Source organism: Mytilus trossulus, chromosome 4, assembly GCF_036588685.1.
Source record: "Mytilus trossulus isolate FHL-02 chromosome 4, PNRI_Mtr1.1.1.hap1, whole genome shotgun sequence".
In the NCBI taxonomy this organism is placed as follows: domain Eukaryota; kingdom Metazoa; phylum Mollusca; class Bivalvia; order Mytilida; family Mytilidae; genus Mytilus; species Mytilus trossulus.
The window spans coordinates 40,364,126-40,384,916 of NC_086376.1; the positions used below are offsets into that span (position 1 = coordinate 40,364,126).

The 20,791-nt window shown below is 29.7% G+C and overlaps 1 protein-coding gene across 1 annotated transcript in view; it reads left to right on the forward strand.

The window, feature by feature from the left end:
* The window catches only part of LOC134715292 (vacuolar protein sorting-associated protein 33B-like), a 37,238-nt gene that overhangs the window by 7,769 nt on the left and 8,678 nt on the right, over nucleotides 1–20,791 (forward strand). The window contains exons 4-12 of the mRNA XM_063577394.1: nucleotides 434–551; nucleotides 2,060–2,200; nucleotides 4,645–4,749; nucleotides 7,091–7,187; nucleotides 9,701–9,778; nucleotides 10,870–10,943; nucleotides 12,165–12,251; nucleotides 12,962–13,055; nucleotides 14,844–14,918. Coding sequence (XP_063433464.1) covers nucleotides 434–551; nucleotides 2,060–2,200; nucleotides 4,645–4,749; nucleotides 7,091–7,187; nucleotides 9,701–9,778; nucleotides 10,870–10,943; nucleotides 12,165–12,251; nucleotides 12,962–13,055; nucleotides 14,844–14,918 — 869 coding nt within the window. The remainder of the gene's footprint in view (nucleotides 1–433; nucleotides 552–2,059; nucleotides 2,201–4,644; nucleotides 4,750–7,090; nucleotides 7,188–9,700; nucleotides 9,779–10,869; nucleotides 10,944–12,164; nucleotides 12,252–12,961; nucleotides 13,056–14,843; nucleotides 14,919–20,791) is intronic.

The window sequence follows — 20,791 nt, forward strand, 5'->3', positions numbered from 1 at the left end:
TGTAGTTAAATTTTTCATTTTAAAGTGAAACAAAACAAGCTATTTCACAAGAATTCCCAGTTTTCTTTTTTATTTTGCACAAGCTAGATTTAAAAAACTGAAAGTAGAAATATTATAACTTAGGAGTAGAAAGAAGGAAAATTTGTTTCTCCCTTGAATACTTTCAGTCTATTGAAAACTCTGTGATCTAGGACAGGTAAACAATAGTGCATTTTAATACTTGTGACTGCTGCCATTTACAGTACCTGAATTTACTTGTTCTTTGCAACAACAGTCTGCATACATGCATGTCAGAAATTTGCCATTTATTGAAAATTGAATTTCGCTGTTCACCTATACCCAAGAAATTGCTTTCTTACGATTAATTATTAATGAACCCACAGTATCATGTAAATAGCTTACTCATTTATGTAGATTATATTTTTTTTTACAGGAGGGTGTATTTAGTACGGCCACAAATGACCACCATGAAGGTCATAGCTGACCATGTCAACTCAGATAGAAGCAGCAATATCAAAAGAGAGTATAGAATTATTATGGTGCCTCGGAAGGTCAGTTTTGAATTTCTTCCATTTGATGGATCCATAAATGTCTTTATTCAAAATGACTTCGTCAGAATAGGACCTCCATAAAAAGACTTATGAATGAAAGGAAATGTTGCAGTACTTTATTTGGCCTTCTTAACTTTTTGGGATTCGAGCGTCACTGATGAGTCTTTTGTAGACAAAACGCGCGTCTGGCGTTTATACAAAATTGGTATATATGTAAATCAGACTGGCGAATGTCACAGAAAACTAACTGAAGACATCTAGAAGTCAAGATACATATTTTCCTAAATTCTCTTATGGTTGTAGCCTGTTATCTATTTCTTGCATGATAAGTTATTTCTTTTCTCACACTTCATGGAGTGTGATATGAAAAAGTGACACAAAAATCTCTTAATTTGATTGGCTTATCCAGCATCTCAAGATGATATTACTGAGTTTACATTGGTTATTCGAGAATGACATTCAAAGGTTAAGACAATGTTTATTTGGTCCATGACAACAGACATTGTGATTTCTTCGATAAAATACAAAACCATCACATATTTCACTTGACAAATTTTATTACATTCTGAAGCATATACAAAAAGTCTTTAAATGTCTGATGTGAAAGTTTGACACATGCAAGGATAGCTGCGAAAAACATAGCTATATTGTCCTTTGATTTTTTTTTCAATAATCAAAAGAACCTTAAGAGCTACATATTTGCATCTATGGTCTGTTAATATCAAATTCATCAAAAGAACCTTAGGAGCTACATATTTGAGTTAATAAAAGAACATATGGTTTACTTTTTAAATTGTTACTTGGATGGAGAGTTGTCTCATTGGCACTCATACCACATCTTCCTATATCTATATATGATGTCATAATGTAATGTGCCAATTACAAGATCAACATTTCATATTTTTTTTTAATTTTACACATTGAGAGTTTTAACCATAAGAGAAATAGGTTCAAGAACTTGTGAAAATTGAATATAGCTTGATATCAACTTTCGTACCAGTTATTTAATTGAAATAGTAATATTAAACTTGTGGACGGCTAGTTAAGTATTATATTGAAATTAGATAACTCAAGTTGATATCAAGCAATATCCCATCCTCACTCGTTATGAAACCTATAGATATTTACAGTGGGTGTTCAAATCATACATATATGGATTTTCATCAACTGCAAGAAGAATCAGCTCACTCTATCATGTATTTTAAATTTTCTGAAATAGCAATCCAAGAATAAATTTATCACCTCGGTCAATAAACAAATCAACACTTTTTTCACGCAGTTTTTCTGTTCTTAGTGCAATATTGAAAAAAATCACAAACTTTATTAATTTGAAAAGTAGTTGACATTTACATGTATTGTAAAAGATAAGACAATAAATTATCTATGATATGTTTATATTTCAGTTACATGTATGTGAGATGATCCTTGAACATGAGGGTGTTATGGGATATATAACGATACATTACACATTGATACAATAAATTATCTATGATGTGTTTATATTTCAGTTACATGTATGTGAGATGATCCTTGAACATGAGGGTGTTATGGGATATATAACGATACATGAGTTACAGATGGATCTGATACCACTAGACAGAGATATACTGTCATTAGAGTTACCTCAGTTCTTTAGATCATTTTATCTGGTTTGTATTTAATTTATTACTATTTTAATTTTTCAATTTTTCATGATAAAGATAAGAAAGGATAATTTTATTAACCAATGGTGCCCAAAATTTGAGCTATACAATCAAATGAATTTTAAAGCATGGGAAATGATTAGAATGATTAAAGTACATTTAGACTAAAAAAAAACATGAATACACACTCACGCTCAGTAACCTGATAAAAAACAAGTTGTTGACAAAACCATGGTTATTATGAGTGCCTCTATGACCTGGAGAAATTACATAATCTTTATAGTTCTAGGTCTATGGGAGACAACTCCTGGTAGATTTTATTACATATATATCTATATATTTTTCTTCTATTTTTTTTTTAACAACAAAGATATTTTCTATGATTTTCTTTTGTTCTTCAAAAAGAGAGCAATAAATTAGATTAGTTTGAAGGAACAAATAAACCTTCAGATGAAAGATTCCAAACAAATTTCATTTCATCAGATAATCTTGAAAATTTCTAGAATTTAAATTAGACAAATGTTAAGATCTAGTATCTTTTAGAACAGGACATTTTAAAAGAAAATGTAGTTCATCTTCAATTGCATTCTTATTATAGCTGACACTTTCTGTTCCAATATACCTCCCTCTTTCGAATTCAAGATCATGACAGCTAGTTCTAAATCTTGTAACTATTTTCCTGTCTTTTTGTGAATTCACTGTTAAATATGGTTCAAACATAAAAATATTTTAAAATTTTCTGTAAATGCATAATTTAGTGCCAGATTGTAAAATGGTAAATTTCCCAGTATTGCTTTCTAAACTAGCTAACCAGCTTTTTTTTGAAAATTTAATAGTTTTAGTATATGGTTTGTTTAAAGTTTGACTGGTTAACAAATAGTTATTCTAAGTAATGAAATTTAAATCTATGTTTCATGCTTCCTATCCAAGATTCCTGGTTATGATTGTTCATAGAATGGGATAGATTTATAGCTTCCTTTAGAATAATATTTGAAGGTTCAATATCTTTCATAAGAAAGATTCAATATTTTATCATATTCATTATAACATACTCTTATATGACATACTTCTTTCACTTTGTGAACGAACCTATGCTCTAAATACAATAACATTTGTTTGCACATATCTTGACTACTTCTGAATAATGAATTTATCAAATTGTCATGCACCTAATATATTTTCTTAACTTTAAAACACTTTCAAAAAGATGGAAGGCATTATATTTGTGTTATTTTAGCACTATAGCTCGTGCAAAAATAATCACGAATATAATGCCTATTTTTTTTGATTATCTTCTTGCTTTTTTTTGTTTTCTAATAATTTTCTTTAGTGATAAATCTGCAGCTTTTAGAACTATCTTAATTTAAATCTTCTGCTGCATTTTTAATTGAATCTTGGCCATACATTTTATCTTTATACTGTCTAACATTTTTTTTCAATTTTATTTGAATTTATGGCATCTTGAAATGCTGAGACTGAGTTTCCGTCCCATATATATTTATCTGACATTAAAGCTAGATTTATGTTTCTTTCAACATTTTTTGTGTTGCATGAGGTCTGAAAATGATCTGAAAAATCAGGTGAAAAATTATGAGTGTGATTAACTGTGAAAATATGTGAAATTTGGTAAGAGTTCCTCAGAAGCTAAAAAATTATAGACAGCACTGCTTCCTAAAGGTTGGAAGCAAGTAGGGATGCACCCATTAAATCACCCATTGTTCTGCAATAAAGGATACACAATGATATACATAGAGATAAGAGTTGTCTGCCCATAGTGTTAATAGAGCTATGTTTACTTTTTCTTTGAATTAAACTAGAATCACATTTGTAATTGTCAAATAATGAAATATGTTTTGTCTGAATCCCTTTGGTATGATCAATTTCATATGCAGTTCTTGCATTTAAATCTCCTGCTATCATGATATTTCCTGATTGGGAATATTTTACTATATCAGTGATCGGTTGTTGATGAAATTCATGTTTTACTTGAAAATTTGTTTGTATTTTGATAAAATTGAGAATTGAAATAGGGAATGTGTAAAAGATACAACAACCTGACCATAGAACAGACAACAGCAGAAAATTCCCAACAGGTCTTTAATGCAGCGAGAAATTCTCACACCCAGAGGCGTCCTTTCGCTGACCCCTTAAAATTCTGCAAACTTGACTTTTCATTTGATAAGACCTTAAAACATAGCTTTAAATCGGTTAGTTACACATATTATAGATACACAATTTTTACGTGAGAAAAGTTTTGCATGACTGTTTATCTTCCAGTAGTATATGTCAGAGTGCATATGAACAATTAGCTTTTTAGTTTATAGATATAAGTGGAAAAAGTGACAAATTTCATGCTAACTCTTATTTTCTAACCAATGCTTATAGTAAAAGGGGAGATAATTTGTATAATTTTTTAATTGATAAACTTATTTTGTGTTTTTTTTTTACAGGATAGTGACCATACCTGGATACAAACAATAGCCAAATCACTTATCAACATCCAGGCTCTATGTGGAATTATTCCTAATGTTTATGGTATTGGCAAAGGATCAAAGGTTAGACACAAAAATAAAAAAAACTTTATCCCTAAACCTATTCCTGGAGTCATATATAATGTTTATTTTCTGTTTGTTAACAGCATGTACAGTTATGCATCTCTATATTTATATCCTGCTTTAAAAAAGTGGGGGTAAACTGTTTTACCTCTGTCTGTCCATCTGTCAGTCCATCTAACAGTCCATCTGTCCGTCAGTCAGTCCGTCCAAATACTGGTATCATTTTACACATGATAACCAAATTGATTTTTTTGTTGTCAAAACTACATACTTTGATTTCTGAAATTCAGTTTCAGGGTTTATAATTATATAGGTCAGCTATACTGGGTTTCAGGGTTTATAATTATATAGGTCAGCTATACTGTATGATGCATTTTCATATACACTATGCAACAACTTCCTGTGAACAGTTTCACTTGATCTTTATAACTCAGAAAAAGTATCATAATTCAAATATTAACCATATTTTTACTAACCTTAATATGGATGATTATCTGAATTATTTCATTATGCTCCACCGAGGCGACAATAGTAGAGGGGCATTATGTTTTATAGTCTGTGCTTTTGTTTCGTTCCCTCTTTTGTACGTTCTTCTGTCCAAACTAATTTTTATTTCAAATTAAGGTTTTTACCCCAATTTCACGGTCCACTAAACATAGAAAATGACAGTGCGAGTGGGGTATATGTATACTAGGGACATATTCGTGTTTCTCATTTTCATAGTCGGCAAATTACATTTATGCGAGTAAAAAGTTTGTAAAACGGTTCTTTTTTTGTACAGTGTATACTATTGAAAATATGTCACCTACTAATTTGTTATGTTTCTTTGTTACTTACAAAAAATGAAACAAAATTGGGATACCTTTAATGGGAAAAAATGACAATTTTTATGCAGTGTATTTGTATATTTGTTTTTTTTCTTACAATTGCATCAAATTAAATTGGAACCCCTTTGAATATTTACAATAGAATCTTTATGATACTGTTATCATAGGATTAAACACATTTTTCTAGAGGTTATTTATGTGTAAATGGGGGGAAATTAGCTCACAAACTGAATAAAAGTTTGAAGTACATTTATGTAAAACTTGCGAGTAAGGAAAAAATGTGTTTAATCCTTATAATTCTTAAGCCAAATAATTGTGATTTTTAATAATCATTTTTAGCTCACCTTGCCCAAAAGGCCAAGTGATCTTTTCTTTGGTATCCATCGTCATCATCAGTCATGGTCTGTAGTCGTTAACTTTTACAAAAATCTTCTCCTCTGAAACTTAACCACACTTGGCCACAATCATCATTGGGGTATCTAGTTGAAAAAATATGAGCAGTGACCTGGCCAACTAACCAAGATGGCGGCCATGGCTAAAATTAGAACATAGCTGCCCCTGAATTGGTAATTTTAAGGAAATTTTGCCATTTTTGGTTATTATTTTGAATGTTATTACCGGTATATAGAGAGATAAACTGTAAACAGCAATAATGTTCAGCAAAGTAAGATCTACAAATAAATCAGCACGACCAAAATGGTCAGTTGACCCCTTAAGGAGTTAATTGCCCTTTATAGTCATTTTTTACCAATTTTTCATAATTTTTTTTAATCTTTGGCTTAAAATAGAACATAGTGGTAAAATAAAGATTTTGGCTTATAACTCTGAAACCAAAGCATTTAGAGCAAATCTGACCGGTTTTTTTAATTGTTAATCAAGTCATCATCTATTTGACCTGAAATATTTAGATGAATTGGACATCTGGTTGTTGGGGTGCTGATCCCCCCCTTAAGGAGTTATTGCCCTTAAAAGTCAATTTTTAACAATTTTAACTAATTTTGTAAATTTTTGTAAATTTTTACAAAATATTTAACTAAAGGGCCAAGTTTGATATAGATAGAGAAAATTGTACACAGCAAGAATGTTCAGTTATGTAAAATCTACAAACACATCACCATCACCAAAACACAATTTTGTCATGAATCCATCTGTGTCCTTTGTTTAATATGCACATAGACCAAGGTGAGCAACACACGCTCTTTAGAGCCTCTAGTTTTGTGTATACGCTACTAAAATAACCATCAAATGCACAATTGATATGTCACAGGTACCAAGGAGTTGACCACCATATTGACTTTCTAAAATCCATATATGTTCATAAATGCAACAGAATCTAAAATAAAATACCATCTACTGCTTGTGTATTGCGCATGAATAGATTACGAAAGTAGTTTAAGAAACATGATTTATTGAAGGGTAAACTAAGAGAAAAATTCTTTATTGACCAATCCAATTCAAGTGTTTATAGATATGCAAATCATGTAAGAATTATATTATATTATATTTTACAATAGATGGTGAATGATCTGATGAAAAATATACTTGGAGAGAAATTATCTGGACCAGACTACAGCAAGTGTGACATAGGAAATCTCATTCTCATAGACAGAGGTATTTATCACTCATTTAATCTTTTATCACAAGATTTGTGTTTTTGTAAAAGATTGATGTGTCTGTCAAGGATCCGGAAATTTTTTCACCTAATTTCGGTCATTTTCATACAACTTAAAAGTTGATGCCCCTTTTCAAAAGATGATTGTCAAGATCACATTACTGCATGAGACTCATTATGAGTATGCTCATACTCGATCGTCATGTTTGTAGCATTAACAAACTTGTTTCACTGTTGCATCGCATTTACTTCATGATTTGTCCTACCATTTTCCAAAAATCGATCAAGAGCAATTAAGGGAAGGCAACAGTTTAAATATAAAATGATTTTAATGACTCAAAACGATAATATTCTCAGTTATCGCTTACGTTTCTTTCGATTCTGAAGTCAAAATTCAAACCGGATGTACTGCGACAATATTAAAACGAACAATTCCGAACTCATTTCCGGGATTAGTTTTGTTTATCCAAATCACAGGAAATCATCGGCCTTTAAATATTTTACCTTTAATAGTGTAAGAATATTAATTAAAATAGTTGCACTAGCTTTATTTAGGATGAAATTACTTTAAATTTACGATTAATTGTCTAAATCTGTGGAAGAGAATTTCAAGCATGCGTATTACATAGTAAACAAAGCACATGTGTTAGAAGTAAAAAAAAAAATCTTTTTCTACATAAATTAAACCAAGTTTTAATTTAATTTTAAATCTTTAATTGACAATTGCCTGACCTGTTGAGCAATTAAATAATGCAGCCAGTTGGCATGGAATTTTTATTTCTTTATAATAATAGTTTGGAGCTTGTGATTAATTGCAAGGTGTGAATTAAAAACACAGGTAAAGAGATTAGCAATCATTAGCCAATAGCTCCCCGAGGCATTAATATAGTTATTAGGAGGGCCCTTATGATTATAACACTTTATTGGAGTGGCAGTTTAATTACAGGAAGTCGATAAAAAAACAAAAATATGTACAAAAAGGTGAATGTTCAAAATGGCGATTTTGAAAGTCGATCTCAACGAAATGACCGAAAATATTACTGTATAAATAAATAAAATTTGACCTAAATCCCAATTTAAAGTTTAGGACATTATAGTTTTTGTTTAGGACATGACTGGCAAATAAGACCGTTTCCGGACCCTTGGTGTCTGTTATATAATTTCCATTCTCCGATATTAAGACTTTGTATTGTCGAGTAGTTAAAAATAGCTATTTGAATTAGTAGTTAATTTTTACTCATCTTTCTAAGGAAACTAGCATCTGTGAAAAAAGTGTACATTTTTTCATGTAACACAGGGTTATAAATGTTTCATTTTGTACAGTATGGTAGCCCCAAAAAATATTTTGCCAAATCATACTAGCCATATCTTGTACAATGCATTTTATTTCCCCTTTAATGTTCATGAATGGCTTGACAGAATTTATTGCCAATCATACAAGCCATATCTTGTACAATGCATTTTTTGTTCCCTTTAATGTTCATGAATGGTTTGACAGAATTTAGTGAAACTTTCACAAAATCTGACTGTCATGATTTAAATTGTGTCCTTCTTATTTGAATTTCCAGATCTTAATGTTTTTGAATATATTTTGTCATATGGCACTATATAGGACTAGTTGTATCAACTTCTCCTTTAAACTTTAATCAAACTTTAACAAATTTTTCTCAGAATTTTCACCATAGAATGCTGTCCTGTTCCTGTTATTTTATTTTAAGGTGGTACCTAATACTACAGGGAGATAACGCTGTAATATCAGCTAAACGTTTTAATTACGTTGCGTTCTGAAGGCAATATAAAGCTTCTCAATGATCAAAATAAGTGTTTGTCAAACTGCTATATATAAACCAGTGTAATTTTTCTGGCAAAACGCTTGGTTCAAATTTTTTGAATTTTTTATATTTTTGTGAAAGGGTCAAAGTAAATACTTTGTCAAAATTTTATGAAAATTAAACGAGCCAAATTGATTTTAGTGAAAGTGTTGGGTACCACCTTAACACGTTATAAACTAATTTTGTGAGCTTTGCCCGAAGTACTAAATGTTAATAGTTTGATAGGTAAAAGCAAATTCACCGTTGTCTACAGAGTTATGGTTCTTGTTCAAAGAAGGAACTAATATATTAAAAAGAAGATGTGGTATGATTGCCAATGAGACAACTATCCACAAAAGACAAGCTTTTTTTATGCTCAGTCAAGATCTAAATGCACCTTTCAGTGTTATTAAATTCCTGTTTGTTAAATCAGATTGAAATATTAAAAAGGTCTAACGGATGATATCTTAAAATTAACCAAAATTATGAAATGTCTTTCATCCTTTGTTGAAAATTCTGTAATAAAAAGCCTCTGAAATGTAAGAAATAAACAAGTATATATATATATATGTCTAAAAGTTGTTTCCTTCTTGTATTGAATTGTTTATTTTCTTTGGATTTAATTTATATTTGATGGGATAGTCAGTCTTATTACTTTTAGTATGATATTATGTTTATATGCAGTATACTTTTTCTTATAGATGTAGATTTTGTAACACCATTGTGCTCCCAGCTGACTTATGAAGGTCTACTAGATGATACATTTGGTATATCTTGTGGTAAGTTGCATTTTGTGATTTTCTCCTTCATTCTTTTATGCAAAAATGGTGACTGCCGGCAGAAACTCTGGTTACCAGTCATAATTCTCCATGACTAACCTAGTATATTTATTTGATGTAGTGTGGACAGGTTAAAATACATTTTTTAAAGTAAGATTCATTGTGAACCTAATGAAAGTTTTCCACAGTGCCATCTCTCTCTTGACCAGGTATTTAAACTTTTGTAAGTTCATCTGTCCTATTCAATGAACACAAGAGCTATTGTTCTCTGTGTATTGTTTTCACTGGGACCTTTAAATTTCTTCAAATAGAAATCTATCACTCATTGATTAATTAACCTGAGTAAAAAAGTCTTCGGAATAGATGAAAATACATGTTCTATACTGAAAACTGCATGTGATGTTGTATTTATTCAATATTCATAATATATTTTCAATCAGCTGATTTTAAACAGTGATGCAAACCAAACATTAATAAAAGTTGATTTCTGACAAAACTTTCAACATTTTTCTTTTAAAAAAGAAAATATTTTGTGTTTGACATGAATAAAAACTTAAAAATAAAAATTATGATGTTCAAATTAAGATCTTTTTTAAATGTATTCTATTACTAAACTAAAAAAATCAAATTTCAAAAGGAACATTGATAAAACTTTTGTTAGAAATAAACTTTTTATGATTGAATCAATGTTTATATTGAACTGATTTATTATTATTAATATTGAATAAATATATTTATTGCATAGCAATATAATATTTCCCACAGAAAGTAACCAAAAGTTAAACGTGCAATAAATTCCAATATCGCACTACTGACTAGGGACAAGGGGCTTAGGGGGTGTCTCATCATGATTCACAAGTTGATATTTTTGTCAATCACAATTCACAGAAAATGAATTTCATGATTTTGGATCACAAAATATATAAAAAAAAACCTGTAGAAAAACGGATCAGGATAGCGAAAATGCACCTATCACAAAGAACAAATAACCCATAACCCATCAGGCCCCTCATTAATTCTATGTTAGTCTTTGGCTTCAGTTGTTTTTTTCTTAGGCAATATTTAATAGCAGAAACTTTTTTGTGTTGTAGGTTATATAGAATTTGGTAAAGATGTAACTGGAAAGGATCAGAGTACCAAACTTCTACTTAGCAGTGAAGATCAGGTATTAAGATTGTTCAAAAATAAACAACAGTGAAACTCAGTATGCTTTATTTTGCTTATGTTGAATTCATTGTAAAAAATGTATAGTTTGAAATGATGAATTATTTAGTAGAATATTAAGATAAATTTGAATCTTAGGACTTTGAGTTATTCCTCTTTTGATGCTCTTACTAACAGAAGTAAAAATGTAAAGACTACATATGAATTAAAAAAAACCCAAGCAGATAAGATAAGATAATTTTATTAACCAATCATGGTGCCCACAATTTGAGCTTTATAATCAAATAATTACATTAGATGTATGTTTCATTATGATACTTTATTCTGACTGGCTAACTTGACATCACATGTTATTTCTTTAGCAATTGCATCACTCAATAAAACTTTTCATTTGTGATCACACGTGGTCCCACAATAAAGTTCACACCGTGACATGTGAATTGAATTAAAACAATTATAAAATTAGTGTTTTCATGATCATTGCTAAAAAATGTAATTATAAGTATTGATTGCTTCTTTTTGTAACTTTATAGGGTTGTAAAAGCGTTGAACGTGCGTACATTTTTAGAATGAAGCGCTTCTGCGCTTCATACAAAATGTACTTCGGTCTACGCTTTTACACCCCAATGAAGTTACAAAAAGAAGCATTCAATTCTTAAATGAATTACAAAATAAAGCACAGAAAATGATAAGAATGATTAGAATGGTTAAAGTACATTTGAAACTAAAAAGACATGAATACATATTCACACTAAGTAACCTGTTATTAAAAAAACAAACATAAAATTATTTTGAGTGTCCTGACCTGGAGAAATTACATAATTTTTTTTATAGTTCTAAGTCTATGGGAGACAACTCCTGGTCGATTTTTATAACATATATATATATTTCTTCTTCCATTTTTTTTCAAACAACAATGATATTTTCTATGATTATCTTTCGTTTTTTCAAAAAGGGAGTGTTTTGTATGCATGATAATAAATGGATGATAATTTAAAATTTGAATTTCCCCCTTTCAATGATCTTCTGCAGTAACAATATGACATTAGTCCTTAGAAGATTGAACTTTATTTGCTTCTTTATTTCAAAGAAGTCTATAGTTTTGATGCTAATTATAGGTGAGGTTTTAGTCTATCTATCATGATGACAAAATTGATCCAGTAGATAATTTTCAATTTAAAGATAAAGAAGTTACTGTTAATTTTTTGTTTATGTATTGTAGATTTTTGATGAAGTGAGAAACAGACATTTCTCCAATGTATTTGAATATCTGAGTTCTAAAGCCAAATCTTTACAGACTGAATTTGATGTGAGTATTTGTCAGTTTCATGACATAATGTAGAAAATGTAGGTAGAAAAAAAATTCTTAGAGTGTGATTTTGGAGAGGTTTATCATGTATAGTTTGAACATTTTGCTGCTTTTCCAAATTTTATTTCACAAACAAAAAATTAAAAAAACAAACAATTGAGGCAAAAGGCAACCAGATAATCAGCAAAACTCATCAGATTACAAGGTAACAGTCAACAAAATGTCACACCCACTGGAAACAATATTCTGACTTGCAAGCTCACTGACTTAGACACATGATGCATGACCTTTTTGTTAAAAATGTGAAAAGCATTGATAACAAGCTGTTTGGTATAGACTAAATATATAAGAAAATACTCACAGAAATCACACAATTCTTTAGAAAGTTAAACAGAAAACATCCTTACAAATAAAATCGAACTCTGTCATGGCCTTCCGTTATAAAAATTATTTTTTCTAATTTTATTTCAAAATAAGAAAAATATTGTGTATTCAACAAAGTTTTGTACTCTTCAGAACTCGAAAAGTTCCAAATATTCCATATCAAACAACTTTCATTTAAACTTGTAAAAGTTTTAACATATGTTTTTCCTTTGTTTATTAAAAGTGGCTCTACTTTTTGGTGGCACATGTTTCTGTACCAGAATGACCATTCAAAAAAAGTTCCAATTGATGATAATACAGATTGAAATATGATGTTATTTTTCCAGCAAAGACATGGTCTAGAATCTGTTGGGGACATGAAAGATTTTGTTGCAACTAAGTTACGAGGTCTGAAGGCACAGAAAGCAGCTTTATCACACCGTATGTGTTAAATGTTTGAACCTGCATTGTTTAGCAAGTACACTAAAGTATACACACACACCATAAAAACAAAACAAATTTTAAGTTTGTTTGCCAAAACTAATATATTTACTGTAGATATATTCTGTCACAAGGGAAATTTTTTTACATCATATATCAGGAGGACTTTTCTTAGGCTTGTTCTGTTTGGAATAAAGTTTTACTAGATAAAAAAAAAAGCACGTGTAGCTTCTTTCAAAATGATTTACCTAATACATCAAATAAAGAAATGTATGATTGCCAAAATGAGACTAGAATCCAGCAAAATTAAAAATTAAAGATTAAAGATGTAGAAAATGTCTTCAAGAAAACATTATCTTTCGGTTTTTGAAGAAGCATGATGTATATTTTCGCAATATTTGATTTTTTTTACTGTTTTAAAGAATATTGTAAAAAATAACTTTTGGATACACAGCTACCTTTGCATAGGTACTATTTCTGTACTAAAAAAAATGCAGTACTGGAAATTTACTTTTAATATTTAGTACTATTTCTTTACTTTAAAACTATTGTAATATATAGGTACTTGTATTTTTCAGTACTTGGTTTGTACTTAATATTTTGGTACAGAAATAATACAATATTCCATGTTTGAAAATCATAACTTTAAGAGATTTGAAATATAAAAACTTTCAAAATGCTGCAAATTTTGCATAGTAACCAAAAATCTGTAGTACCTAAATTTCAAGTACAAATCAAGTACTGTAAAATACAGGTACCTAAATATTACAATAATTTTAGAGTATCAAAATAGTACTGAATATTAAAAGTAGATTTCCAGTACTACAAATTTCTAGTACAGAAATAGTACCTATGTAAAAGTAGCTGTGTTGGACCTCACAAAACAGGACTTTTACATACCAACTTATCTAGCAGTTAGAGGATATAGTGTATACAACTATCCTATGTTCACAACAGGGGTCGAATTTAATCTTTTTTGTGCACTTGCCAGCCGGACCAGTGTACTAAAAATCTCTTGGTCTGGCTCCAAATCTACTGGTCCTGTAAAAATGACATTCATATGACAAACAGTTATATAAATGATTTGATTTCAAGTGTGAATGATTTTCGCTGCCTTTGAATCCTCAGGTGCTTTCCTCTCCTTTATTCCTGAAGAGTGATTGTGCTGTTCTGATTATTCATGAGCAAATACAGAATCTAACTTAAAATTTGAAGATCCCTGTTACAAAAATATATTATCTAGGTCAGTCATTGCAAAATTTTCACATCTTATACATTGTGATCAATTTTAAAATTCACAATCTTTTCCCAGGATTTTTTTCTATTATCACTTGCTTTTGTCAATTTCATTAAGTTTATTCCAATCTTCCTTTTGAATGTCACTTATTTTACTTTTTTTGTCCAGTGGTTCAACTCCTTCCAAAAATGTATACATTTTGTGTTGTTGTGAAGGATGCTCACCCATATATTAATTAACTTGATCAATTGTGTTACCTAGTACCACCTGTACATTGTTTGTGATTCCAGAGGTAATTTTTTTGTAATAAATCCAAATTTGCTATGCAATTAGTGATTTTTATCGACAAATTTCTACTGGTCCTTAGGACCACCAGATGAAAAAATCTAACAGTCTGACAAAATTTTTACTGTCTTTGTCCACCAAACCAGCGCTTATGTCAACCCCTGGTTCACAACTTAATGAAATTGTTTCTATGACAGTCTCATGAACTTTTTTCATAACATACACCAAACAAAATCAATATTATTCATGTTTTCTATATAACATAGATATTGGTGCCTGTGAGGTTATCCTTGGAAAGAAAACTAAAGGAGAGTTTGAGGAATACTTACAAACAGAACACAGTGAGTTAACTTACCTTTATAAGGTATTCTTACCCGTACTTAAATCATTGATCTGTATCAGTTATTGCTATATTTTGGTGCTATAAATTGGTATCCAACGAATAATAAGGAATCCACAGGAGGTGTTGTGAGGCAACTTTTCAGCTTAAAATCACAGGTTTTATAACAGTTTTTGCAGTCATCTAAAGGCATATAAATTTCTATGAATGAAGTTGCACTCTATTGACATGATTGATATACTTGACAATCAAAAATAAGTTCTTAATAAGCTTATATGTATATCTTTATATAGGAAGAGACCCAGAGTCTAAAAATGCACATGCTTATTAGAGTACTGTAAATTCAGAAATTATTGCATACATTTATTTTTGCGATTTTGTCATTTTACACTAAAATACCATTGTTATTTTACCGATATTGAGAAAAAATCCTGTTTAATTCATATAAAATATTTCAAAATGCAAGTTTTAATTATTACAATTATATTTTTAGCAATAATTAAAACATATCAATATTTTTTTTAATTTTCAGTGTATTGACAGTTTATTTAAACGAAGCTATTCAGATAAAAGATGTAAAAAAAGTGTTGACATACCAAACTTTTAATCAATTTTAAAATGTAAAGATGAAATAAGAAAAAAAACACAGCATGGGATAGTCACATTCCTAGTGAATAAAACCTTCATGGTATTGCCATGCCTTGTCAATATAAGGAAGGTAGCATAGTGTTAAACATATTTTAACACAGAATAAACCAGGAACCTGTTTAAACCAGACTTGCTCCAAATATATTTTTAATACCCATAAATATTGTCCCAGTATAGCCTTTATGTGCTTACACTACATATTTGAAGTTATCATTTATCTATTAACTGAACCGTCGTTAACCCTGAATTTATGAAAGTCTTTAGTTTGCAATTTTGTACAGTGTCTTATTGAGTGGAATATATTTTGTACATTAGGTATTTCACAAATATTTTGACCTAGTTACAACATGTACAATGTATAATCTATTTCCTAAACAATAAAAAGATCTTGACCATTATCAGGGCTTTAAACATTTTAAACAAAATAACCGGTATCCATAACAGTAGGTCTGTTTATGTTTTGTTAAATGTCTGATTTGAGAATATTATGCATTAATTTAAGTCTTTCAAAATCACCAATTTATTGAAAAGAAACCAAAAGAATCATGAGTACATATGACCTTGTGTAATATTGTAGTCTGTCACTGAAGATTGTGGTCAGCATATAGAACAACAACATGCAAAATTAGTCTAAACAATGACGTGTTGAAACTGTTGATCACAGTGTCCAAGTAATTAGATTTAACAGTAGTCCAAATAATTTTGACGTCTTGAAAGGCTATTTTGATATTTTGCCATCACACCGGAATGAATAAAATTAGAAATAGCCTTTTAAGACGTCATGATTATTTTGACGATTTACAGGTATTAAATTTGCTTTTTTGTTATTTTTTATTTATATGGATCTTGTCTGTACACCAGCTTTGATTATTTGTAATATCTTCAATTTTTCACTTATTCTTACAACATTTGTATAAACTTCAAGATTATAAAAAAACGTTTTTTTCTAAAGTGAACATTGATTGGTTAAATATTTCTCAGTGTGTTTGAATTTGTTTGTTAGCTTTTTGGTCATGAATGTTTGTCTCTAATATTTAGTTAACTGCATTTGTATTCAGATATCGCAGATCAAATTTATTTGTTCATTGTGTAATCATACGTTTTTTGATTGAGTTAAGTCTGCCAATTGATATTTTATCGTATGTTTTTCTATGTTGTGATGTTATGCTATTGTTTCAGAAAAAGGGAGAAGGTTTGGATCCATTAAAACGTTTAATCCCGCTGCAAATGTTTGCACCTGTCCTAAGTCAGGAATCTGATGTACAGTAGTTGTCGTTTGTTTATGTAATATATACGTGTTTCTCGTTTCTCGTTTTGTTTATATAGATTAGACCGTTGGTTTTCCCGTTTGAATGGTTTTACACTAGTAATTTTGGGGCCCTTTATAGCTTGTTGTTCGGTGTGAGCCAAGGATCCGTGTTGAAGACCGTACTTTAACCTATAATGGTTAACTTTTTAAATTGTTATTTGGATGGAGAGTTGTCTCATTGGCACTCACACCACATCTTCCTATATCTATTAAGCCCTAAGATTAAAAGTTTTGGTGTTAATGATGTAAATCATGGTTTTCACAGTGATGTCACAGCATGATTAGTCACGGACTTCTCAGTAATGATCATTATAAATTGATTTGTGGCTGCAGATCTTATTTTAGAATTGAAGTGATTTATATTTATCAGTTTTTAGTATAACAAATTTATTTTTGATTCATTGGTCTGAAACTAGCCTTAAACTTTTCAATGATATTTGTAGTCTCCCTAAAAATTAAAATTTATGGATAACAATTCTCTTTTTTGTCTTTTTGAAAAACATCATGCAATAGAAAAAAGTTATCTAAGATTTAAAAAGAACTTTAATGTGCATGAAACAGTATTTAATTATACATGTAATTTGAGGGATATTTGACATAGAAGATGCATTTGGCATACTGGGCAAGACTCTATTTTGCTTTATCACATTGTAAAAGTTAGCAGAAAATCATGTTAGTTTATCTTTTGAGAAGCTCAGCTTTTGTTTTCACTTCTTATTACCATGTGTTTGGACTAGACACAGCAAATATCAAGTTGTCTATTATTATAAAAGTTAAGCAACTCTGACACTAAGCAGGAAAGTTTTTTTTTTGTAAATTCTTTTGTTTTCGATAAGGCAGCTAGTTTTGTCATTTTAATTGTTTCACATTTTTCCTGAAGGGCCTTTTATATCGGACTTTAACAATAATGTGCTTCTCTTATTTTTAAAAGCTATCCAGCCTTTATATTGCTTTTGTTCACTTCAATTGCACTCTGGTGGATAGTTTTCTAATTGGCTATAGACCATATCTCCTTATTTTTATATTGTGAATTTTGTGCTGAATGTCAGATTTCATAATATAATGCATTATTTATATATATTTATATGTATAATTTTCCATACATATATATATATATATGTATATATGACTGTTGTATTTAATAGGTATAATTACTAGTAGATATTTTGTTTCAGAGACAATTTCCGATGACACAATGCTTACTGTTATATGTACCATAAGATAAATTATATAAGGAATTAGGTTGGGATTCCCTCCAGAATAGACGTCAGAAAAACAAATAATTGTTTCTTCATAAAACTATTTCTGGAGATATTCCTAATTATATTGCTGCTGATATCTTGTCATGTACAAACACTAATGACCAGTATGGTCTGAGAAAAAAAAGGGAATTTAAAACTCCTCAGTGTCAAACCACAGCCTATAAAAACAGTTTTATTCCACATACTCTTGAAAAGTGGAATTCACTTGATGGAGAAGTTAAAAATATTTTAAGCTTCACAGGATTTAAAAGAAAACTGAATGAGGACATAAGTCCTTGTCCTGTTTTCTTTTCCACTGGTTCACGTAAAGTTAATATAATCCACTGCCAATTAAGAAATGAGGCTAGTGATCTAAAAGATCATCTCTTCTTTGATCATTTGTCGGACAGCTCTATGTGTGCATGTGGAGATCCAGTAGAAGATAATTTTCATTTCTTTTATGTTTGTCCATTTTACATTTATCAGAGATATGAGCTCTTTCGAAAAATTTGTAACTTTAAAAATGTCAATCTTGATGTCCTACTACAGGGTTGCTCAGACTTAAATATTGATGAAAACACAGAGATATTTACATATGTACAACAATATATTCATGAAACTGGAAGATTTTTATAATAATTCATGTGATATTATACTGTTTAGAAACCAGCCTATAACCACAGTGTACCACTCTTTAGTCTTAATTAAAGACAAACCTAACCTTTAACACAAAAAACAACCAATTGTGTTTAGCATCTTTTTGCAAATAAATTTATATATATTTTATTATATTTTTTGTATTAGTAATTATATTTTCAAAAATCAAGAAATTAATAGTCATGTAATAAGATGGTAGACTAAATTATTTATGTATTGCAAAAAAGGGCCAATCAATTTTTTTATTCATATAAATAGAACATCTTTGTTGCAGTGAGCTTGTGAATTTGAGTAAAAATCACTTTATGATCTATTTGATTCCTAACCAACAGTTATTATGTTGGTACAAAATTCGATATCACCTTCAGTAGGTCTTGCTTTAACTTTGTTAACATAGTTATTTATATATGTATACACAAAAAATACTTCAAGAAGTGGAGGAACTGCCTCCCTGACTCACTGCAACAACGTATGATCTATTAACTTATCAGAAAATTATATACTATCATGCATGTTATTCAATCCATCTTGTATGGGAAAGGATTTGTATAGGCACTGCCTTTTGTCCGATCCCTTTGTTTAAATGTACATTTGATATTTGAACAATAAAATATTTTGAATTGAATGTACCATAAGATTTTATGAATAAGTACCGTAGTATAATGTAAGTTACAGAATAGCATCAGGTACCATTTACATGCAAATGAACCATCCGAAGTCATTGACAAGCATCTTTTGGAATAGGTTTCACATACAAACTCCAAAATGAATAAGACAATGAGGATTTCCCCTGTTTAAATATGTGGTTTAATCCTTTGAATCTCATTGGTGTCCTCTTTAAGCTCTTTGGTTTTTATACTCTCAAATCCTTTGAATATATTTTTGTCTTCTTTTACAAACTTGTGATCAGAATCATACTGGATTACAGCAATTCAAGAATATGTGTTATGTAGCATGGAAATTATACTGTTTGTATTTGACAAGAAATGAAAACTCAAAGCTAATTTAATATTCCCATTGTCTGTATATCATAGTTATTTACCTAAAATGCTAATGTAATTGTTGTTGAATACCCCAATGTAAAATTTGATAGTGGTTCAATTGACAGACTTTTACTGGCTGCTGATTGGCTACTGCTGATTGACTGACTGCTGATTGTATCCAATCAAGTTTGACCTTGGTCTATTTGTACTTACCCTGAATAAAAGGACAGCTATAGATTTATCTAACTTGACATGTAGTAAACAATATAAACAAATATCTGTAAGCTGCTGCACACTTTCTTGACAGAAGTTGGTTAAATAATTGCATTTATATTGAAAAGTAATTTAAAGTAGTGGTTTGAATAACAATTAGATATACAGAGTGTTTGTATGTACAAACACATTTTATATGAAAGAAGGATCCTTGGAATTACAAGCCACTGGAATCACTTGGAAAATAAATAAGATTTGTCAATTGGAAACAAACAATTTAAAATGAAAAATGATTCATCAGGAATTCTTCAAACTTTATTTCCTTAATGTACAAATTTCTAAGCGTGCATTCAAAAGAATTGGAAATAGGTTGATAATGAATTTATTGCATTAAATTTAAAAATCAAAACAGTTTGACATGTCGATAACAATATAATCATAAATCTGTAAGCTGCTGCACACATTTGATGGCAGAAGACAAGTTGGTTAAATAATTGAATTTGTATTGAAAAGCCATTTAAAGTAGTGCTTTAAATAACAAATATACTGAATGTTTATACCAAAACATTTTAATTTGAAATAAGGCTCCTTGGAAATATTAACAGTTTTAGTCACTAGGAAAATAAAATAAGATTTGTCTATTAGAAAGAAACAATTTGAAATTGAAATTTTTCATCAGGAATTGTTTGTATTTACCTTATTTTCTAAGGTACACATTTTTAGACATGCATTTAAAAGAAATTGAAATAAAAAAACACTATTTGACATTTCGTAAATTAACACAAACATTTATTAGCTGCTGGACATATTTGATTGCAGATGT